Consider the following 24,570-nt stretch of genomic DNA (forward strand, 5'->3'; position numbering starts at 1 on the left):
CCATACTCTTCAAGAGTTTCTTTTATTGACTGCACTACTAAAAGTTTCCCCAATCCATAATGACCACCAAGTCATGTCACTTACCCTTAAAAACAAAAGAAGGACATCAGTAGGAACGTCATTATGACACATTATGTGGAATTTGCGATTTTAAGAGTCTGTGAACAAATCTGTAACTGTGTGTTTGAAGAAACCAAACAAGAACAATTTGAGTATTTCCTTTTATTGCCTTGTTATTTAATCAGACTCAAATGTTCGCTTCAATGCTGATGCACTGGTATTGGCGCCACACCCGCAGGCAGGATCTGATCCTCTTTCTTGACAGATTCAAGGGCCTCGGTGCAGTATTGATGGTCTGTGCTGAGTGTTGCCGCAAGGAAAAAACAAAACCTGTTGTCCGCCGCCTCACAGCCAACCAGACTCACCACTTGCTCAGTTGGCAGCGGTAACAACAGTCAAGGTGCCATCACTGGAAACAATGTGAGAGCCTCTCGGGAACTCTGGATTGTTTTTGTTTACGGCTGATATCGACCACCTGCTGCGCAGCTCCTTAACCCTTTCGATGCTTGTGACGGAACCATTCCGTCATCAGTCACGGCTGAGCTGTGCTCATGACGGAATGGTTCCGTCACGACCGCACCCTGTTCTGGAATGTCCAGCACAGGGGCGGAATCGGCGCCGCACGGAAGCGGTTAAAGCTACATTGTTGTCGATGAGCAGGCAAACAAACATGTGTCTGCCTTCTAGTGTGAGCGCGCGGTAGGAGCGTGTGAGCCTGTGAGGCAGAGAGGAGACACCATACACGTGCACATCGCCTGTCTGGGCACGCACATGGTTTGTCTCCCTTCGCGCATCGAACCCACAACAATAGTCTCGCCAAGGCGATGTAGCGCATGCGCTGTGTTCGCTAGGCGAGACCTAATAACCACAAGACTGGCCTGACTGGCAACAAAAAATCAAGAATTTCATCTCACAGTTATTCATATTGCAGGAGGAAAAAACGTGAGAGCAGATTTTTTGTCAGGATACCATTTCATTGAGTCAAGCGAGAAGGATGTTTAGGATGAGGTTGAGGAATGTATCATTGCTAGTGTGGAAGATAGTTTCTTTTTTTCTGGACATGGATGCATGGTGTGATGCTCTCAGAGGAGACGTTTTATTGATTTGTTGTGAAATTGATGATCACAGGTTGGGTGAAATAGAAGTCAGTTGAAAATATGTTGCAACCTTATTGTAATGTGGCAAATTAATTATCTGTAGAGAATACTTTGTTGATAGGAGGAGAGAAGTTTCACTCCTCCTGATTGCTTTAAACAAAGAAGTTTAGAAACTGCCCACTCATGTCATCTAGGAGTGTCAGCCACTAAATGTAGGATAAAGCATGATTTTTGATGGCCTGGTTTGGATCGTAAAGTGGAAGCACCCGTGAGAGGGTGTGTGCAATGCAGTTGGAGTGATAAATGTTTGCACTCCTGTTTGAGGTGCGTAATTGGCATGTTCACACAGGACTTGGCATTTCCCCCTCCCCCTCAGTTTTAATACTTACATGATTGTCTTGCAATTATAGTTCACACCGTGAAATCTTGATTTTCAAATTGTGTTGAACTCAACGCGCTAGCCGACCATCTGGACATGGGAGGAGGGAGCCAGATCTACTACACTTATTTCGATCAGCGAGGATGAGTAAGTGGTTGTCAACAGACTGAAATCCTCTGGCTGTGAGTGTCTGTAGTTTCCAATTGAAGTTTTGATTGACCAACAGTGTTACATCAGGCCCCTCAGACCTCCCGATGAAAATGTGAGTGATTATTCACTTAAGATTTATTTTAGAATGAAGGTATATTCCAGTAAACCAACACATATATAGTACAGAAGAATACATCAATGTCAAAAATGTATTTTAACATTAACTAATCAATTCATAAACACTGGTAGGAAACAAGGAGCTGCTGCATCAAAAGCACAATGTAATCCCACGTCTAAAAATCATTCAAAGATACACAGGCTAACTACAAGGATTCCATAGACTTTCACACCAATGATTAAACGAAATCTGCAGATATATGTCCCAGAGCATGCTATTACTTGCAAGTAACCCAAGTTGCAGCTTCCCCCTAAAAGTGATTTGTGAGTTTAGCGTTTATAGAGTAATAGTGTTATTTATGTTTGGTAAAATGATGAATAAAATATATTCGGTGATAATAGAACTTTTAATTGAAGAGACAAATGAGTGAACAGCATGTTCAAAATAAGTGTTTATTTGTATTATTTAGTGTAGAGAACAACCACTATGCTCATATCTACTTTTATTCTAGGATATTTTTTGACTAATGTTGTTGGTAGCTTGCTTATTTTGCTTATTTTGCATGTTGTGTATCAGCTTGTCTTGGCTCTTCTAATGCTTGTCACTCCTCTGGAGTAAAGCCTCTTTGCCATCCTTCTGATTGGGTAACTTGAATTGTTTGTTTTTTGGTTGAACACTCCATGTGAGTGCATGTGTTTTGGGGTTATGGATTTACGGGTTTTATCACTAATCCCTAAATCTTGCTGAAAGTACTCCTGTCAGTCCAAGCATTGTTCATTCTGTTGCTTTTACCAGTCGTGTGATCAGATGTGCTTGGATGTTGTCCTTTATAACTCTGTTTCACTCAATAAAAACAAACCTTTCTTTTCTATTAGTCCACATTATGCTCGTCTCCCAAAGTGTTTCCTGGTGCTTCTTGTTTCTTCCTACCTGTAGAGAAATGAACAATCGCTGACAATAAACGCTTTCATAATTCTACAAATATCTATGTTTTACTTCTTTCCTGCTAGCCGGGTCTTCTATCATCTACTTTTTATCATCTGGTATTTGAATGTTCCAAATAATTATAATGTTATAGTTTTCTGTAATTCATTAATCTCCCAATAACTGCACTTGTTTGCTCCTTTGTATTTCCACAGATACGTCAGTATTATTGTTAATGTACTTAAAATCTTGACGAATTCCCTACAGCTTGAGGTTTATTTCAACGTGTGATCAATGACGGTGTGTTTTTGCTTATGTCGGTGTAGAATTGATAATCGAGTAAAGGCCTTCATGCATTAAGTGCACTTGTATGGCTTTTCCCCCGTGTGCGTTCTCTGATGCATCCTTAAGTTTGAGGAGTTACGAAAACGACTTCTGCATTCGCTGCAATGATAAGGTTTTTCCCCAGTGTGTGTTCGCTGATGACTTTTCAGGATTGATAACTTAGTAAAACTCTTCACACATTCACTGCACTTGAAAAGCTTTTCCCCGGTGTGAATTCGCAAATGAATCCTTAATGCTGAAGAGTCATGAAAACTACTTCCACATTCACTGCAATGGTATGGCTTTTCCCCAGTGTGTGTTCGCTGATGACTTTGTAGGTATGATAATTGACCAAAGCTCTTCACACATTCACTGCAATGGTATGGTTTTTCCCCTGTGTGTGTTCGCTGATGCCTGTGTAGGACTGATGATTGACTAAAGCTCTTTCCACATTCACTGCACTTGAATGGTTTTTCCCCTGTGTGTGTTCGCTGATGTGTTTGTAGATATGGTAACCGACTAAAGCTCTTCACACACTCACTGCACTTGAACGGCTTTTCCCCCGTGTGTATTCGCTGATGATTCCTTAATGTTAAGGAATGTCTAAAGCTTTCTCCACAATCATTGCAATGGTATGGTTTTTCACCAGTGTGGGTTCGCTGATGTCTTTGTAGGATTGATACATCACTAAATCTCTTCTCACATTCACTGCACTTGAATGGTTTTTCACCTGTGTGTGTTTGCTGATGGTGATTTAGTTCTGATGACAAACTAAAGTTCTTGTTGCATGTGTAAGGTTCTTCTTTCTTGGTTAATGTCTCCAAGTCTGGTATATATTTGCCTGCATCCCATGACTGTGTTTCCTGAAGGGCAAACATGGCTGATAAAGCACGTGTGCTATTCTCACATTCCCTGTATGTATGATATTTTGCACATTTGCTTTCTGATTTAATAAAGTGCAAATAAAGAGACATTACACAAACACGGATATGATGTTATTGAAAGAATGGATCCAAAAGAAAACAGAATCCTTTCATCGTGTGACGACCAAATACGACTAATCTTTAACTCTCAAAACAAAAATCGTCTGAGAGACACTGACGTGTTTGGAGCGACGAACTCAGGAACTAATCATTCAGGGAAAGACAAATAAAAAATAAAGGTGGAAAACGGAGAAAGGGCGGTATGGCGTCAAGATTCTATGGGAAAAGATTACAGTGAAGGTATAAAGTCATTGTCATGGGTATCTGAGACCCTGAACTGCAATAAATTTTCTACATGTCCAGAACAATCTGTTTAACAATGGTTTAAAAATAACATCCTGGAATATGGCGGGAAAATCTAAGATTAAATTGACGGAAGCCATAAGTAAACATCCAGATATCTTGATGTTACAAGAAACCTGCGCAACTGAATCATTTTCCCAGAAAAGCTATTACGTCTATGACATCCCAGCCAAAACCACCAATCGGGGCCATGCAAAAGGTGGTCTGGCCATTCTACTGAGGGAGGAATACATGTGGGACCAGGAAGTTATGCAGACTAAATCTCACAACTTGCAATGCATTAAAGTCTTCTTAAAAACGCATAATGAAGCATCCAAAAAGGCAATCTTACTTTTCAATGTATACGCCCCTCCCGGTAAGAAACAAGATATCACATTTTTGGAGATCATGGAAACCATTATACAGATAGTAGAAGACCAATTACATATTCCATACATTATAACAAGTGATCTAAACGGCAAAATCTCTAATCTGGAAATTAGTAAATGGGTTCAATTATACAATGAGGTATCTGTTGAATTTTCTGCCCCACAATTCCCTAAAGGTTTAAAATCCGATAAAAGAGGAAAACTAATATTATCAACATTACCTACTCTCAATGGAGTAATCCTGAATGGTAATATTGAAGGTGATATTCCGGCATCATACACCAGACGGGGCAATGGAAGCTTATCTATTACTGACTACATCATTTGCAGTATGAATTTATTGGAGACTGCCACATATTTACAAGTAAAGTTAAGTCAAGAGAGTGACCATGCGTTGATGAACCTAACTACTGAATGGAGGCCTCAAATAGCAACTGATAGGCAATTAATTTTTCATAGAAGTTCTGTCTTGATAAATAAAGAACAGAGACGAATTTTCTGGAGCTCTAAAATTCTGGATAGAATATTCACATTGATTGAGCAAACTGATCTCCTAGCAAAAACAATCTCGGAAGACCCAATAGAAAATTTTGAACATACAATTAAGGAGCTCAAAAATTTTCTACTAGATAAACTACATCGAGCTTCCACAGGAGCTAATATGTGGAATAATCAAAACCTTAACAAAAACTTTACTCAAAATACTCAAAATTCTATTACAAAGAAAAAATTGAATAAACTTGTACGTGCACAATACAAGAACTCTACTCTAGCTACTGAGAAAGAAATTAATAAATTAAAAAATAAACTCCGGAGAGAGAAGCAAAGAAATAAAAAAGAAATACAAGATCGTAATTGGGTGGACATGCAAGTAGCTGCAAAAGACTATAATCAACGCAAATATTGGTCCCTCATAGCCAAATTAACAGGGTCGAAAAAGAAACTCCAATCAATACCTGTTCCTCCAAAGGAATGGGAAACTTATTTGACTGACTTGTACAAAGCAAACCCGACTAGCTCTGATGGGAAAAGCCCGGAAAAAAATAAGGGAAAAGATGACTCTCAAATACCCAGAATCACAGCTACCTCAGTGGAATGGAATATTAGAAAAGCAAGAAAAACAGGTGCCTCCGGCCCAGACCAGATTCCTATAAAGATCTATCAAGCAAACTCAAGGGAATGGAGCAAGTTGTTATCGAATCTATTTAATCATATTCTCAAAACTGGACAAATCCCAAAATCCTGGCAGGGGAGTACCATCATCCCAATACACAAAAAGGGGAGCAAGTTTATTGCAGGAAATTATCTGCAGATTGCATTAATGGATGCTGCAGGAAAAATCTTTGCAGCAGAGGTTTTACAAAGATTAAAGGATTGGGCTTTCTCACTGGATAAAATTCCAATGTTCAAAGCTGGTTTTAGGCCAAAACACTCAGTTACAGACAATATTGCTACCATCCAAACAATATTAGACAAATATATAACTGGAAAATCCCAGGCAGTTTGCGCAGTGTTCATAGATTACTCGACTGCGTTCGATCGTGTTGATCGACCAACTTTATGGCATAAACTCAGGGGACTGGGAATCTCAGAACAATTGCTCCAAACTATAGTGAATCTTTATACCAGCACCTGGTGCCAGGTACATATGGGGGGAGAAAAAGGTTTAACAAAAAGGATAAATATAGCTAACGGTCTAAAGCAAGGGTGCCTTTTGGCTCCGTTACTATTTTCCCTATACCTTAGCGACTTGCCCAAACAGTTACAGCTGGGCTCATGTTTACCCCCAAAAATTGCAAAGCATACAAGTCCTACTCTATGCTGACGACATCGTGATGCTTGATCTTACTCCCTTCGGTCTGCAAAAATCTCTGGACATTCTTCATAATTACTCAAAAGCAAACTTTTTAATTCCGAATTTAAAGAAAACAAAAATTGTGGTCTTTTCAGGAAAGAAATCTAGAGCAAAATATAGTTGGAGCCTAGGCGGAGAAAAAATAGAAATAGTGAACGAATATCCTTATCTAGGCCGGATTCTATCCAAGAATATCTCAAACGTAAAACAGATAGAAAACTTTATGAGGAAATTTGTAGTACACACTGAGGCCCTTTTAAGACTTTATCGTTTCACTGGGAATCGGCACTTTTCTTCTCTGATAAAAATATATAAAGTAAAAATTCCTCCAGTGTTATCATATGCAACAGAGTATATCCCGATTAAACAGTGGACCTATATGGACCGTAAAGAGGGGAAAATCTTAAAAAGAATAATGAAGGTCTCTGATTCCATACCAGTTCAAGCTTTACGTTTGGAATTCTCCATCACAAGTTCCTACGCCACAGCGGTAGCCAGTGTAATTAGGTGGAGCTACAATCTTCTCCACGCAAAGGAGGGCAAATTAAGATACTTACTGAAAAAAGAAACCTTTGACGATGGAACAAAAAATCAGACTTTTTTAAACAATATGACAGCTATATTTCAAATGGCAGAAATCAGTCCGGAAATCTTGCTTAGCTGGTCAGCAGCCCAATTGAAACTCTTTTTGAAATGCTTTACCCCGAAGTTAAGCTTTGAATTAGACTACGAACATTGTAAAAAATTGTCAACATATAAATCCTTTACAGACTCTCTGGTATACCACCATACTCATCCATATATCGGGTTCTCCCTGACTCACGGCGCAAGGAGGTCAATTACTATGTTAAGACTGGGCATTTTACCCATACTATCCTATACAGTAAGATGGTTGCCAGGAGGATCGTCGCTTTGCCCCTTGTGTGAAGGGGGTGACCAAAACATTGAGCACTTGTTGTTCATGTGTCCTAGTACAAAAGTAACTTTAGCACGCACAAGATACCTTGCCCCTATTTATCGCACTTGTAGAATCACCCGAGTGAGTGAACTATTAGAGTTGTGTAAACAGCCACCAAATGAATTTGTTTGCTACAATTTTTTTTTAATTTTTAAAATCCTTTTTACTATTGTATTGATCAAATGTGAAATCAGCTTTATTTTCTGTAAATTGTATATTTGTGGTCCTCTGTCGAGTACCAATACAAATAAAACCTTTTGACTTTGACTTTGACTAAAGTGCAAATGTCACGAAACACCTGCCACACTCAAGGTCACCAAAAAACCGTCGAACTCATAAAGAGTGCAAGGCTTCTTTGTGGGCGATAGTGTCTTTGGAATGGTTAAATGTTATGCACAGTTAGGGATAATGATCCATCTTCCTTCTGGTCGGCACAAACTGGGACATAAACTTGTATTTCAGATAGCAGAACTCGTCTTTCTTTTACACGTGAATTGTCTGGCCCCACACCATTGTTCTTTTCTCGGGTTCCTGTGGTTTGGCTAGAAAGAGTTTACCATACACCGAGCGCACTGAATGGGCGTCTGTTATCATTTTAAGAAAGCGGAGCACTGCTGTAAACACATCATTTCAATACCAGGATCAAAGTTGGTGTTGGACACCTGTTTACAAGAGAGTTGCTTTGTCAGTGTTGTTGCCTTAATTTTCCAGCGGTTATTTCTTAGTTTTGTGGAGTGGAGGTGCTCGGCTCAGACTCTTACATTCACTGAATTGCCCTAGACAGCTGCTTCCAGGACCCGTCAGTTAACGTTCAGGTTCGTCAATATGACGTTGCTGAGGCCGCCTTGAATACTGGAGCTCAATTCTTCATTGTTTTTGTTGATTTACAGTAGTATCTTCTAAATCCATTATAATTTCATGTATTCAAGGCTTGTTTCCTGTTGGATGTAAAATGATGTTAAATTACTAAATGTAAACATGAAAGAATTAAATACATAATGTTTAAATTGTGGTACAATACATTTCTTCTTTACCATCTTTGAACGTTACAGAAGGATTTTTCCTCATACACGGATATTTAACTAAAAGCTCTATCAAAGAAGTCACATCTTATTTACTTCAGAAAAGGAGGTGATTTGCCAGAGTTTACAAAGTAACTTAATAAAGAAAGTGCGCTCACGGAGCGCCCACATGCCACAGGTACAGGAGTAGGTAGATGCATATGGTTAAGATTTCATTTAAACAAGAACAGATTGTAGAAAAAGAGGACTCAGGATGCGCTGCAGTTTCTTCAGTTTCAGGAAGTGCATAACAAAGGTAACTCTTCAGGAAGTACATAACAAAGGTAATGCAAGGCGCATTGTGTGGAAGAAGATATACTACGTAAATTACTGTTAACCCATGTATAGGTTGTATTTCATTTTGCAGTTCATGTTATTACATTGCTCTGGTCTCTGAAGAGACGGAAACTGTGTATGTTCTGTTTACGGTGTGCCAACACCAGGTGCAGTATGTTTTTATCTTGTGGGCTTTCTTGGAATATGCTTGCAGGCAGTTTCGGTGCACCCTGTGCGCGCCTCCTGATTATTGCCTGATCATAATAATTTATTGTTTGTCAACCGTCTTCAGCGTAATGTTCTCCTACGTGGCTCAACGTGTGCTAGACTGCAGATTGTAACCCAAGGCAGGACAGTGCGGTTGGTAGCTGGCTGTTCTCACTCGAGCAATAGCAAATAAACGTTGCTTCCTGACTGCTTACAACTGTGCTTGTCCATGCTTTATTTAGAAGAGTAGTTTGGTTTAACCCCTTGTGTGCTCGTGACGGAACCGTTCCGTCACAAGCCTCGGATGGGCTGTGCTGGTGACGGAACGGTTCCGTCACGGCCCGCTCGCCCCGCCTGCGCAATGCGAATTCCGCGCCTGCGCTGAGCGTTCTATTAGGCGGGCGGGGCCGTGACGGAACCGTTCCGTCATAAGCACAGCTCACCCGAAGGCCATGACGGAGCAGTTCCGTCACTAGTACGCGAGTGCCGCGCGGCCCCCCCTTCCCCCTAAGCACTGCGGCGGAATAGCCGCCGCAGCTAAGGGGTTAACAAACTGTGCCAAAACCCAGGAATACCATGTCGGAGCCCAGTTGGAGTCGCCACCACGGTTGGAGGGCCAGGCGAACTTGATGACTTCAAAGTGTATGCCTGGAGAGGGGAGACCGGTTTCCTGCAGTTGCAGTTCACAGCAAGTGACTCGCTTGGCTGAATCCCAATGAACCAGACCTCTGTTGCCTTGACACAGTAAAATCAGTTATCAATCAGGAAAGGAGACATTGAGTTTAAAATTTTGGGTGGTTCAAGGCCCACTTGAGTGGTTGTTTGCGGGTGGTTCGAGACCCCCGACCTGATTTGACCTCATATTTAGTGACAGGTGGTTTGAGTCCCCATTTCTGTTATATCAGTTTCAATTGTGTTCCTCCTTACCACTGGTTGTTGTGTTAGTAAAAATTGTGCCTGTGTAGCAACTTTTTGTAGCGACAAGAATTTAGAAGTGCCACAGTCCACATCTCCACCCAGTAGTCCGGTGTGGTATGTAATTAAAAAAAGAGTCTCCAGGAAGGCCTATTTCTGAAACAATGGCATGAATAAACTAAATCCAATCCAGATTTGCTACAGCCAGGAGTAAGATCCTTTGAAAAAGTGAAGTTGGGTTATTTGCGACAATATTTAATGGCTAGGCAAAGACAGGGAAAGATTTGATTGTTACTATATGAGGCCTTACAATGTTGGGATGAACATGCATGGGTCAGAAACTGCGGGGTCCACTGGGAGGGAACAGTAAGGAGACAAGCACAAGCCAACAAAAGAAAGAGAACGCAGAAAACTGGTATCGATAGGACAAGAAGCAGAAATGTTGGCTTGTAAAGCTTATGCTCATAAACACATAGATCGTACATCAGTTGTCCCCTCAGTTCCCAGCGGTCACGAGGACCCCTGACAATATCCTCTGCAGAAGAAGTGCAGCCGCAAGAATGAGATCCTTCTCATACTTCCCAACCCTAGAACTGCACCCACTCATCAACGATTTCTGGAGGTAGAAGGGGATGACGATGAAACCAGAAGATTTAGATAAGACACTCCAATGACCAAAGAAGAACAGGACAGGCCAGAACACATACATCATGCCATAATGAAAGAGGGTTCAAATGCCTATGGTAACAATGTACCCGCCAATTTTAACTTTAGGATGAAGCACCACCCACTGCGAATGGTCTCTGACCAAATCTATTATATGTGTAAGGATTGGTTTATAACGTACCCCCCCAAGTCCGGGTTATCCTCAATTATCCCCACTCCAAGATGCTAAAGACATTGAGGAACATTTTAAAGATACTCATTTACCCCTCTCGGCCCAGACGGCTTACCTATTGATGTTTACCAAACGGTAGACAAGATATTGAACTACATAAAATGCAGAGCCATACCTTGGCGTATTGTGTTTTTATCCAGGAGCCTAAACCGATATTTCTATTTTATGCCCTTGTTCGGTTATAATAAATAATATCCCTATAACGGCATAATAATCATATCCATATTCAGTCGTAGCACATGCTGTCACGTTAGGCAAGGCTACATCCCCGGACTCCTAGAAAGCACAACGACTTCTCTAAACAAACCAAACCTCCAGCAACCTGGGAAATCCCCCTTGCTTTTGTTTTGATTTCGTCCTAGAACTCCTGTGAAGCACTGTAAGAACGGCCAGTTCTTAGTGACATCTTTATTGACGTCTTATGTCCAACCTTACGTCAAACCCGGCACCTTTCAGGTATAAATATACCAACGTTGCCTTAAGCAAACACACGGTGGTGGTTTTGGAGCCGAGCAGCTATCTACTTGCCCGAGAGCCCAGCTGATGCGAGAGCCCACGGATGCTGCCCCATCTCTTTTGACGCACTGAGAGAGACGCTGTCTTTTCTCCTGCCGGGAAATCCAGCTCCGGTGTTTCCAGATACCTTCGCGGGTTACTGGGATATCGAGTCCTGAGAGAGAGATACCAGACCTCCTGCTTTCTATTACCCAGGTACGGAACTGACTAAACCCTTAAAGAGAATTCTTGAGTCAGATTCTTGGCAAGCCAAACTTAACTTAAACTGCTACTTACTTACTCCTTGCCACGTATTAGGCTTAGGTCAGGTACACTGGGGTAGGCGTATTTAGAAGCACCAGTTGAGTACGTTAGTCAATGTATATATGTATGTATGTATTTTATTTATTTTAAAGTATCATATGGCTAAGAAACCATATCAATGCTTTTTACAGTATTATTTTATAATCCTCCTTTTACTGTACGCACTTTACTTTACTACGAGTATTGCAATTGTGGCAATTCATTTCTCTTGCATGAGGAAGAAGACTGCTCAATAAAAAAGACCTTTTATTGAAAACGCCCGTCTCTCTTTTCTCTGCACTCTGGTGAAACTAAGTAAGCACTATTGACTGAGTGAAATAGCTGTCTATTGTTTTCCCACGACTCTAGAGATACACTCTTATTCTGGAGGAGCAAAGTTGTCATGTTTTATGGTTATCAGAAGCTAATCCCTTCTTGTCTATCCAGGGAGGTTAAACTCCCCCTCGTTTATTCGAGAAAGTTTCTAGTGACCTCTGAGCTAGCTGGCAAACCTTAAGTCTAATATAGTCAGTAGAGATCTAGTCGACCTCAGTCCTACGTCTAAGCTGCTGTTTATATTATTCCAATGCGCAGAGCCTATTGGGAATATAGGAACTACACTACATGGCGCCCAACGTTTGGCAAGGCGATAAATCTAACGCAAGACGTTAGAGTAACTCAGTCGTGCTTTTTCACACAGACCCCGTAAATACTCCAAAAGACGTCTGGAGTGGGTAAAAGGTTAAAAACCGCCGGAACTTAGTAGGAAGAGATTCCTATGTATAGTTTTTGGTTTAGTCAACGTTGAAGGATACAGTGTTCCAAAATATTGTGCACCTAATCTTTGTTTCCTTGAAACGTGATCTGCAACAAAGACCTTTTTGTCAGTAAAAATGTCAGAAAGTGAAGACGAAAGGGAGGCAGCTAGAATAGCAGCTCAAATCCTAGTGGATGACACAAGTCTCCGAGACAATGACCCGAATGTTATACTCATTCCGGTCAACATAAGAAAAACTATAACTCTTAAACTTAAAGAAAATGGACTAACACCGAGAGGCGGAATAGTCGTATTCGTAATTGAGGCCCATGAATATCGGCAGACAGAGGTATTCTATCCATGGATAAACTTTCCCGCAGCAAACGCTGTCACACACGACTTCCACTATTACAAAATAGAGGAACCTCCGGATGAATACACTCCTTTTGAGGAGGTTGAAATCCCATTAAAATACCAAGAGCACCTGCTCTGGTTTAAAGGCGCCCTAAAACATAATAATCACATCACCAGGCTCGGTCCACTAGGTAGACCAGGAGCAACGTGGCCGGTTCTAGCCAGCTACACACCACATCCAGACATTGAAAAAATGTCAGTACCAGAACTTTTAGCACAGCTAAAACAACTAATTAAAATACATAGACAATTAGTCCAATATGTAATGCGGACTTCAACAATCCAACCAGCTATTAACATTCCACAGCTGACCCCTCATCAGGGGAACACAAACAAAATAACACCACAGAACATATAATCATGTCTGGGTAAAGTACCCGTAAAACGGGAACAAATTCCATTCTGGGTAGCACAAAAAATAACTCAAATAGAGGCAGTATTTCCGGATACTACCCCTACCGAGAAACACAGAATTCTGACTATCTGTCTTCCAATGGGGATGGCACCACATGTGGAGGACTGTGACACTTGGGGTACAGTCTTTGCTTCCATTTACACAAAAACACATGGTGTTCTGTCTATGGCGATAATACCAGATGTGCTAAGACAGATTCAAAATGAATACGGTCCAGAACCTGCTTTAACTCTGGGTATGAAATTACTGAAAGACTTTAAGAAGGTCTCGGCTATATTATTAGCCAACATAAAAGGAGAAGCAGCATCTGTGGCGATCCACCAGAAATTGAAAGAAACAGATATAGCAGACCAACCAATTGAACTTGCCAGAATCATAGAAAAATCCTATGAAGAACTAGGAAGAGATAGTTTGGGTGGGAAACCAGTAAAACCCCAACTAACTGAAAATCCTGAAAAGATATTTATTTAAAATAATCTAAACACTCCAAAAAAGAGCTGGGATGGAAATAAACAATCCACTCCCAAAGAAAAAAGATTCCAGTCCAGAGGAAGGTCTCCTCGGTGGAGAGAGAAAGATCTCCGGACCAAGGACACAAGTCTCCCCAGAGGGAGCCCTCTGAGAAAAGATACAACCTTAGAAATAGGGATAATCTGAAGAAACCTGATAGATATCAAGATATTGATACACGTCCCTCTCGATCTTTTCAGACTTCCTCGCAGAAATCGGAAAAAAGAGGACGGTCAGAACACAGGGAAGAGCACGTCAAGTCCAAAGACAAGGAACCTGCTCATCAAAGTAAAAAATTACAATTTCCAAGAAAGAAGGTAGCCAGTATTAAAATAATCAAACATGCCGAGGATACTGAGGACACAACTGAAAAACGGAGAGTGGGCCCAGACAATGCTAGACAGCGCAGCAGAAGTGACAATAGCTCGCAAGATCTTGATAAATCATCTGGAGACAGTGGACACAAATGAATACATTCAGGTGGAAACTGCAGACACCAGAGTTAGCAAACCTCATAAAATATACGAAATAACATTACGTATAGAGGGAGATAAGACTAGGAAAGTAAGGGGTCTGTTTTGGGATAACCTTTCCAAAGGCTATGACATCCTTTTAGCTGAGAAAGACTGGCCACCAGAGTTTGTCAGGGAGTGCCCTCATGGCGAAGAAATGATTATGCCTGCCTTCTCAAATCATATTCCAATTCATAAAAAATATACATATGCAAGAAAATGGGCAGTAGGCCAAGCTCCTGCATTATATATAAATCATGTAGGATGTGATGAGAACTCTCCTCCTCACAAAATCCAGTTAAAATGTCAACCAACTGCACAAAGGCAGTACCCAATTAAGCAAGAAGCTAAAAAACCAGTCAGGGAGATCTTAGATCAACTTGAATACCAGGGGGTGATTGAAACATGCACCTCACAAATGAACAATCCTTTGTTTCCTGTCTCCAAGCCAGACGATTCATATCGTCTAGTTTTGGACTGCAGACACCTTAACTCATGTTGCAAGACATTTGCAGTACAAAACTCACACAGTGCAGCACTAATGAATAACATCGTGCGCAAAAAATACAAAACGACATTAGACATCTCTAAAGGATTCTTTTGTCAAAACATTGCACCTGAAAGCAGGTATTTGACCGCTTTCTCAATAATGGGGTCGCAGAAATTTCTGTCGACTCCCACAGGGATTCAAGAGTAGCCCAGGATACTCACTTGAAAAGAGTGAACACCATAATACTTGGGTTCGCAGCAGAGGGTTACAAATTCAACTTTAAAAAGTCACGAATTGCCCATCTAACAGTCCTGTTTTTAGGATATGAATTATCAAGTGAAGGCAAAAGCCTAGCAGACAATTTCTTAGAGAAATGCGCTGTACTCCAAGCACCAAAAACACTGAAGAACTTACAATCAATACTAGGTTTCCTGAATTTCAGAAGAACTTACATTCTAAACTATGCAGAGAGGGTTAAACCTCTCTATGAACTAATAAAACCTGATTTTAAACCAATCAATTGGACTCAAAAACACACAGAAATTTTGAGATCGTTGCAAACAGACATGTTAGCTAAAACAAAATTGCAAACTCGCGATAATACACACAACCTTGTAACCCGAGTCATCCCAGGAAGATGCGGATTCACGTACCTGACCTCTAATGAGGGAGAAACGGTACCAATAGCTTACAAATCACATTTGTACACAAAAGCTGAAATTAAATTTAGTTCAACGGAAAGAATTCTAACTGCGGTTCAGACTGCTGTAGCAAAAGAAAGAGCCCTAGCACAAGGTAAACGAATAATAATCGTTACACCAGTACCAGCCCTAGAAGCGGTAACAAAAGCAAGCATTCCGAATGCTAAAGCACTACATCCGAGATGGATCCAATGGGTTAATTCTCTTGCTGCAACAGACGTAGTATATGAATTTGAGGCTAATTTAAAAACACAAGAATTTATACAATATGAATATGAATGTCCTCTGCCAACCGAAATCCTACCTCTAGAACACTACGGCTGTAGAATATATACAGACGGATCAACACAGCCCGCAGTTGGGGGTAAACAAGCTTACAGTGCTGCGTGCGCGATTGTTAAAGGTCGTTGGCACGAAGGAAAATTTAGACCACTGGTCACTAAAACACAATCTCTAGGAGATTGTACAGCTCAGCGAGCTGAACTACTAGCATTTTAAATGGCCCTTTAAAATACCTATCGCGAATTCCCCACACTCATAGTGTCCGATTCATATTACTGCGTTCAGTCCTATAATGAATACCTGAAGAACTGGGTTCAAAACGGTTTCAAAGATGCAAAAGGTGGCACAATCAAGTATAAAACGCTTTGGGAACAAGTAGTTCTTTTACAGAAAGAACTACAAAAGACTCACGTGATACATACACTGAGTCATCAACGTGATGGCGTTCACGTTGCGGGGAATTCATTGGCTGATGAAGCCGCAAAGGCAGCTGTGCAAACTGCTTCCGTAGCTGCTATCACCCGGTCAAAAACAAAAATAGACAGCGATATAATGCAAGCAGTCAGTGCGTCAGTAAAACAGGACAGAAAAACACTCCCGAAAGGCTTTCCAGTAAAGTACTCATACATAACTGATGCGAATAATGTTCCTTTTGCTCGAATCCCTGGAGTGGGGGATAGGGCAATTCCAAATATGGAACACAGGTTAGGACTAATTACAGCGGCACACGAAGGACTGGCTTCTGCACATGCTCGTGTTTCCGCCACAATATCGTTATTAAAACAGAGATATTGGTGGCCACGCATGAGAATAGAAACTAAGAACTATGTTCTAGAATGCAAAATATGCCAAAGAATGAAAGTATCAACAGTGAAACGACCAGCACAGACGCCTCTTCTAATCTCCGATAAACCATTAGCTTGGGTTTACCTGGACCACTGTGGTCCCTTACAAAGGGATGGTAACTATAAATATATCATGGTCGCAGTGGATTCCTGCACGAGATTCATTTGGATGTGGCCCCAGCGCTCGGCTGATGCCAGAACTGTTATAAAAGATTTGCGAGTCTATATCGGCACATACGTAATTGGCATGCTACATTCTAACCAGGGTCCTGCTTTTAGCTCTCGACCTTATAAGGAGGACATGACCAGCATGGGCATTGCATTGCGGTACTCTTGTCCCTTCCATCCTGAGGGAAATGGGATTGTGGAAAGAAAAAACCGAGACATAAAGCAATCTATAACGGCGAGGGTATTAGGTTCGGGTGATGGGTGGGTCCAACATTTAACAAGTGTCCAACGTAGTCTTAATAATCTGCCAAGAAATTCACTAGAAGGTTTCAGTCCGTACGAACTATTGTTCGGTACTAGAATGCATATTCAGGACTTAGATAGTCAGACTTCAGTGGTAGAAGAAAAATGCTTTGACATCAAAGATCGTTTGGCTATTTTACAGGACTTAAATGAAACAAGAAAGGACCTGAGCAACGTAAAGTTAAAACAGCAGCCAACAACCACTGAAGATAAACCACCTGTCCCAGCAAGGCCTGTCTGGATTCCAAAAATTGGGGATCTGGTCAGAGAGAAGATTGCGGTGAAGAAGGAATTTGGGCCTTCTTACAGAAAAGCAGTACCTGTCTTAGCTGTCAGCGGAACAAGATCAGTTGTGCTACCGCCCCTTGCTGGTAAAAAGGAGAACCGAGTTGTATCCATCGACCTGGTAAAACCACAATCATGTGGCCAATAATAAGTAGTAGGCCCAGTGGACTCCCAAGAATTAGCAGAACACCAAAACTTGCTACTATAAAAGAGGTTCAAACTGAGAGACTAATCACATTTGATAAACCTACAGTGAATAAAAAAGGACTATGCAACAAAGCCATGGAACTTGTGCCTCTTGAAACCCAAACTGCAACAGTTCGTCAAGAAACACCAGTCTACAACGATGTAGCCTCAGTCTATGCTAATGAAACAAAGAAAATTCCAAAAGCAAATAAAAATCCGGAAGCGATTTCAACAATTGACAGAACTGCATCTGGCTACTTCATCAATTTCGATGACTTTTCTGAGGATCCTAGCGAGCCTGAAGAAACGCCAGCAACAAAAACTTTTAAAGACAAAGTAACTGAACTCTTTCATCAACTCAAAGAAACCTATCTGATTTCTCCATGGATTTTGGATTGTGTTAGGTGTACCTTTCCTCCTGCTTTGGCTCATCATGGTTCCTTGTTTGGGAAAATTCATTGAGGGAAAATACAGTACAATGGACACAGCAAGTCAGTACATCAACTTGGTCCTAAAGCCACACAATTCATCTCACATCGAGAAAAGAGAACTATCATCCGTGAATGTCACAGCCAATTCAATACCCGGTGGGGTAGCTTGGGACAAAACTGATTACGAAATCTATGCCCCGGTCGAGCTCTTGAAATATCCACACCAGTTTAAGGTTTCATTAAGTGACTTTGTAAAACCGAGTACATTCTCTGATGATTGGGACTTTGAAAGCATTAATGATATGATTTCAGACTTAGTAATGTCAGCAAAATTTACAGAACATGATTACTTACAGGGTTCATCTAATTATGAAGAAATGTATTGCTACAATCACTTTGCACATCACTTTTTGCATAAATCTGCTCAACCTAGAAATGTTTTTAATTATAATCAATGGGAACATTGTGCAACTCCACCAAAAGGTAGTTCAAAAACATTTTACGAGAAATTTCCATACTTCTCAGGGTTTAACACAAGTGAAGCAGAAACGTTTTATTTCAAACTGTTAAATAAGACAGGGGTGAAAACAATGCTGACAAACGCTAAATTGATCTATTCGGAAACATTTTATGAAAAAATGACTACATTTGGTTTTGATTTTTGGAAAAAAAACATTGAAACAAAAACAATCTGGGGTACCAAAGATTGGCAGGTCCAAGGTATAGAATCATTATTTAGAGCCTGCATGATCCCAGTACAACTTATATTCTTGAATGAGACAATTCAACAGACAACCTGTCTTGGCCTAGCCAAAATTAAAGACTTAAACAAACCGTCTATTCCAAAGCCAACACCTGACAGTAATAGCACTACAGATGTTGAGATAGACGTATCCCATATTTTTAACCAAAACAGAACACATCCTGATTGGAAAAAATGGTTGATCTGGCCCATAGACACAAATAACTGTCAAGATAGATTCCTGAATAAAATTCAGGGGTTCAAATTGACCAGGCCAGACCCTAGATACTCCCAGAGACAACATCCAGGGATAGTTACAACATACAGTGTAGGGAAACTCTGCCTCGAATGGCTACAGAAATCCACACTGGCAGAAATTAAGCAACACTTAACTTTACTTAAAGACGTTGCTGACTTGCGTGATTTCATAATGGGACCACGCAAACAGCATCAAAAACGTTTCATAGCGGCCGGTATATATGCTGCACACAACGAAGCTTGGAAAGAAACACAAATTGAAACAGCAGAAAAAATATGAGAAATTGATCGTATTATTTTGGAAAAATAATTTTCTGTTGTGGACAATGGGTTAATGACTCTGTCCTCCAGAAAATATTCACTGGACAGTATTGTATCATCTGCTATTGATATAATAGAACAGGACTTACTAATGTTACAACACGGTCAGTCCCAATTGCGTTCTATTGTACAGCTTGGCTGGACGTTGCAAAATCTGCGTTCAGGCTACGTGCCCTGGCGTTTAATCAACACAACGTCATTGTTCTCTATCTTTAACCTTACTGATACACAAATCAGTTTGGCACAAAAAGGAGCAGACTATACGATTCTGAGCATTGAAAAACTTGAGAGATTACCATTGACAATGTCAGAAAGACCTGTCATTGAATGGATAATACACGGGATAATAACAATTCCGATAACAACTTTCCAATTTAAATACTGTCAAGAGTATATACCAGCGGGCCAGTATGAAAGGTTGGGTAAAGGGTACATTAAGTCATCATGGAAACTACCTTACACACACACATGTTATAGTGAAAAGGAACAGAATGTATTTCTTAGTGGTAACAATTGTAAACGATCACTAAGTGGTATACTTCTGTGTCAAGGTATTAACCTGCATGGGGCCTGTGAGGGGACTTCAAATAACCTTTCATGTCACCAGCATGGCACACCTGCAACACGAATAGAGCCATTCTTTAGACGGCTTTCTAACGGGAGCTATATTCTAATAGTGGACCACAGCTGTTGTGGCATGGTGCTAGGAAAAGCTTATCTTGTGAGCGTTAGTTCCATGGCCACTTGCTGTATGCAAGTATTGTATCCAAACAGCACTCCAGACACGGAGGCGAAAATTTGGCCTTTTTTGAATATCTCTTCTATTCGAATTGATACTTTAAGCAGAATGAAGTCTGTTCTTTTACAGACAACTGTGCCCTTGACGTCATCAAAAGAAACGTATGATCTGCAAGTTGCAAGGACAACGGCAGAGATGCATACCCTTTTATCAACAAATTGCCCAGTGCATTTCGCAGAAATGCTAAGCCAAATCCTAAATATGTCTGATACCAGTGGTATCCCCCATGTATTTAAGACAATTTTTTCGGGACTGTTAACACCCTTCGAAACAGTTCTGGGCATTTTTCCTAATTTTGTCCATTCTGTCTTTGGAGGCCTACCACTTCTGTTGGGACTCGTAGCAGGCATTTTATTTTTGATACTTCTGCTTCGATATGGCAAGCCTAATTGCAGACAAGACTCCAGCAACGATGGAAGAAACGAACCCTGCTATACGCTATCGGGACAGCATCACTAAAGTCCTTGGATTAGCTCGGCTAAGAGATCTGAATATGACCTGGTTTCTTTCATTCAGACCCATCTGGCAGAATTGTATCTTACCTGTGTTAAGATGTATGCTGTGCGGAGAAGAATGCGTGTTGGACATCTGTCTCACACTACTATCAGAAGAACCATTGGATACAGATACTTTGCTAGGTCCTGTAATGGCTCATGCATCGTGTTGTCCCCAGCGGTTACCTATCCTGATGACGGCATTCGTGGAAACTTCACCACTGCGATTAAAGGGTAGTAAATTACAAGATGAGAGCAGCATCAACCAGGTACGACCCTCTGTAAGCAATGCTGATCAATACATCGATGAAAGCAATCATGCTCAAGACTGCATGGTTGCGACATTTTCCAACTTAGTCGAACTTTCACCTGAAGCAGTTAACTGCTTTTTTGAAAGTCTGTCTGAAATTATGTTCTCCCCTGAACAGAAAGAATAACTTTACAGCAAACGAGCGCACAGCATTCCATGAACTCTGAATTCGGCCTTCAGCTTTGATAAACAAAAGCTACTGAAAATATTTGGAACTTTTTTTTTCTTCTTCCCCTGAACAACGAAATTATTTTTTCCCCGGGAATCGAAAATATTTCCTTTTTTGGCACATTGAACTCTGCTTAAAGTATAACTATTCTTAGAGAACAGAGCTTCTATTTTTAGGACCTCTAGAAACAATATATTATCTCAGCCTCTAGCATATTTACAAATATCTGTATTTATATGTGATGAAGTGGTCTCGCACCTTTTTTCTGTAATTAAGAGCCATTTAATGTGTAATTTTCGCAAAATCATTCCACTGCCTATTTTATGAATTATTACTCTGCTTGAAAAACATAAAGTATCTATACTCATTTTTCATATATTTCGCATACGCCATTTCAAATGCAAAAAATGTATTTTGGGGTGGATCGGTATACACATGCACCATTAGATATGTTTACTATTGCTTAGGACATGAATTCGTGGAGTGGGTGTAGTGTGTTTACCTAGGTACATGAATCGATATTTCTATTCTTTGCCATTGTCCGGTTATAAATCAATACTATCCCTACAACGGCATAGAAACCCTATTCATAATTCAGTCATAGCGCATGCTTTCACATTAAGCAAGCCTATTCCACCAGCCCCCTAGAAAGCACACCAAGTTCTTAAACAAATCCAAGCCTCCAGCAAAGTGGGAAATCCCCGCTGCCTTTGTTTTGATTTCGTCCAAGAACTCCTGTAAAGAACTGTAAGAACGACCAGTTCTTAGTGACATCTTTATTGACGTCTTATGTCCAGCCTTACGTCAAACCCGGCACCTTTCAGGTATAAATATACCAACGCTGCCTTAAGCAAAGACACGGAGGTGGTGAATCTGGAGCAGCTACTACTTGCCCGAGAGCCCAGCTGATGCGAGAGCCCACGGACACTGCCCCTCCCTTTTGACGCGCTGAGAAAGACGCTGTCTTTTCTCCTGCCGAGAAAATCCAGCCTCCGGCGTTTCCAGCTTACCCTTGCGGGTGATTTGGGATATCGAGTCCTGAGAAAGAGATACCAGCCCTCCTGCCTTCTAATACCCAGGTACTGAACTGTCTAAACCCTTACAGAGAATTCTTGAGTCAGATTCTTGGCAAAACAAACTTAAATTAAACTGCTACTTACTTACTCCTTCCCACGTATTAGGCTTAGGTCAGGTACACCGGGGTAGGCGTATTTAGAATCACCAGTTGAGTACGATTAGTCAATGTATATATGTATGTATATCTTTTATCCATTTTAAAGTATCATATGGCTAAGAAACCATATCAATGCTTTTACAGTATTATTTTATAATCCTGATTTTACTATATGCACTTTACTTTACTATAAGTTTTGCAATTGTAGCGATTCATTTCTCTTGTATGAGGAAGGAGACTGCTCAATAAATAATACCTTTTATTGAAAACGCCCGTCTCTCTTTTCTCTGCGATCTGATGAAACTAAGTACGCACCTTTTGACTGAGTGAAATAGCTGTCTTTTGTTTTCACACAACTCTAGAGATATACTCTTAATCAAGAAGAGCAAAGTTGTCATGTTTTATGGTTGTCAGAAACTAAATCCCTTCTTGTCTATCCAGGGAGGTTAAACTCCTCCTCACTTATTCGAGAAAGTTTCTAGTGAACTCTGAGCTAGCTGGCAAAAACTTAAGTCTAATATAGTCAGTAGAGACCTAGTTAACCTCAGTCCTACGTCTACACTACTGAAGATATTATTCCAATGTGCAGAGCCTATTGGGACTATAGGAACTACACTACAGGGCCCAGGTCGTGGAGGGTCTTGTGTGAGTGGGTGAGGAGTCGGAAGGTGATTCTCTTGCTGACAGGGAGCCAGTGCAGGTCTCTCAGGTGTCCGGAGATGTGGCTGTGTCGGGGGATGTCCAGGATGAGTCGTGCGGAGGCGTTCTGGATGCGTTGGAGTCTTTTCTGTAGTTTGGCTGTGGTTCCGGTGTAGAGGGTGTGTCCGTAGTCCAGTCGGCTGGTGACGAGTGCCTGGGTGACCGTCTTCCTGGTTTTGGTGGGGATCCATCGGAAGATCTTTTGGAGCATGCGTAGGATGTTGAAGCATGATGATGATACGGCGTTGACTTGTCTGGTCATCGAGAGGGAGGATTCCAGGATGAAGCCTAGGTTGCATGCGTGGTCCGTTGGTTTGGGTGCGCTGCCCAGGGCAGGGGGCCACCAGGAGCCGTCCCAGGCGAAGGGTGATTATCCAAGGATGAGGACTTACGTCTTGTCTGAGTTCAGTTTCAGGCGGCTGTTCATCATCCACTCGGCTACGTCTTTCATCCCTTTGTGTAGGTTGGTTCTGGCGGTGGCTGGGTCGTTGGTGAGGGAGAGGATCAGCTGGGTGTCGTCGGCGTAGGAGATGATGTTGAGGTTGTGTTGGCGTGCGATGGCTGTGAGGGAGCTCATGTAGACGTTGAAGAGGGTGGGGCTGAGTGATGATCCTTGTGGTATGCCGCAGATGACTTCGGTGGCCTCGGATCTGAACGGGGGGAGGCAGAATCTCTGGGTTCTTCCGGCGAGGAACGAGATGATCCACTCTAGTGCCTTCTCTTGGATTCCGATGTTGCTGAGGCGCTGCACTAGGGTGCGATGGCAGACAGTGTCGAACGCTGCGGAGAGGTCCAGGAGGATGAGGGCCGCTGTTTCCCCGTTGTCGAGCAGGGCTCCGATGTAGTCAGTGGCTGCGATGAGGGCGGTCTCGGTGCTGTGGTTGGCTCGGAAGCCGGACTGCGAGTGATCGAGGGATCCGTTCGTCTCGAGGAAGGCGGCAATCTGACTGTTCACGGTCTTCTTGATGACTTTGGCAGGAAAAGGGAGGAGCGAGATGGGGCGGTAGTTCTTGAGGTCAGTGGGGTCTTCTGATGGTTTCTTCAGGAGGGCGCTGAGTTCGGCATGCTTCCAGCTCTCCGGGAAGGTGGCGGTGTTGAAGGAGCAGTTGATGATGTCCCGGAGTTGGGGTGCGATGATGGAGTCGGCCTTGTTGAAGACATGGTGGGGGCATGGGTCGGTTGGTGATCCGGAATGGATGGTGTTCATCGTGTGGATGGTGTCTTCGGTGCTGACTGGGGTCCAGGTGCGGAGGGTGGTGGTGGGGGGCGTTGGTTCGGTGGTTGGGTGCGTGGTCTGTGCGCCGAAGCTGTTGTATATGTTGGCGATCTTGCTGTGGAAGAACGAGGCGAGAGGGTCGCAGAGGCCTTGTGAGGGAGTGATGTCGTTGTTTCCGGCGCTGGGGTTGGAGAGCTCTTTGACGATGCTGAAGAGTTCCTTGCTATTGTGTGCGTTGTTGTCAAGTCGTTCCTTGAATGCGGTCTTCTTGGTGGTGTGGATCAGCTGGTGGTGTTCGCGGGTGGGGTGCTTGAGGGCCGTCATGTTGTCTGTAGTCGGGTTTTTTCACCAGGCTTTCTCGAGGGTGCAGCAGTTCTTCTTGGAGTTCTTTAGGTCGTCGTTGAACCAGGAGGCT

The 24,570-nt window shown here is 41.9% G+C and overlaps 1 protein-coding gene across 1 annotated transcript in view; it reads right to left on the reverse strand.

Annotated features, from left to right (window-relative positions):
• Positions 1 to 2,321: 2,321 nt before the first annotated feature.
• Positions 2,322 to 24,570, reverse strand: part of LOC144806433 (uncharacterized) — a 46,936-nt gene continuing 24,687 nt past the window's right edge. The window contains exon 4 of the mRNA XM_078672804.1: positions 2,322 to 3,823. Coding sequence (XP_078528930.1) covers positions 3,085 to 3,823 — 739 coding nt within the window. The 3' untranslated portion in view covers positions 2,322 to 3,084. The remainder of the gene's footprint in view (positions 3,824 to 24,570) is intronic.

Source organism: Lissotriton helveticus, chromosome 1_2 (assembly GCF_964261635.1).
Source record: "Lissotriton helveticus chromosome 1_2, aLisHel1.1, whole genome shotgun sequence".
NCBI lineage: Eukaryota > Metazoa > Chordata > Amphibia > Caudata > Salamandridae > Lissotriton > Lissotriton helveticus.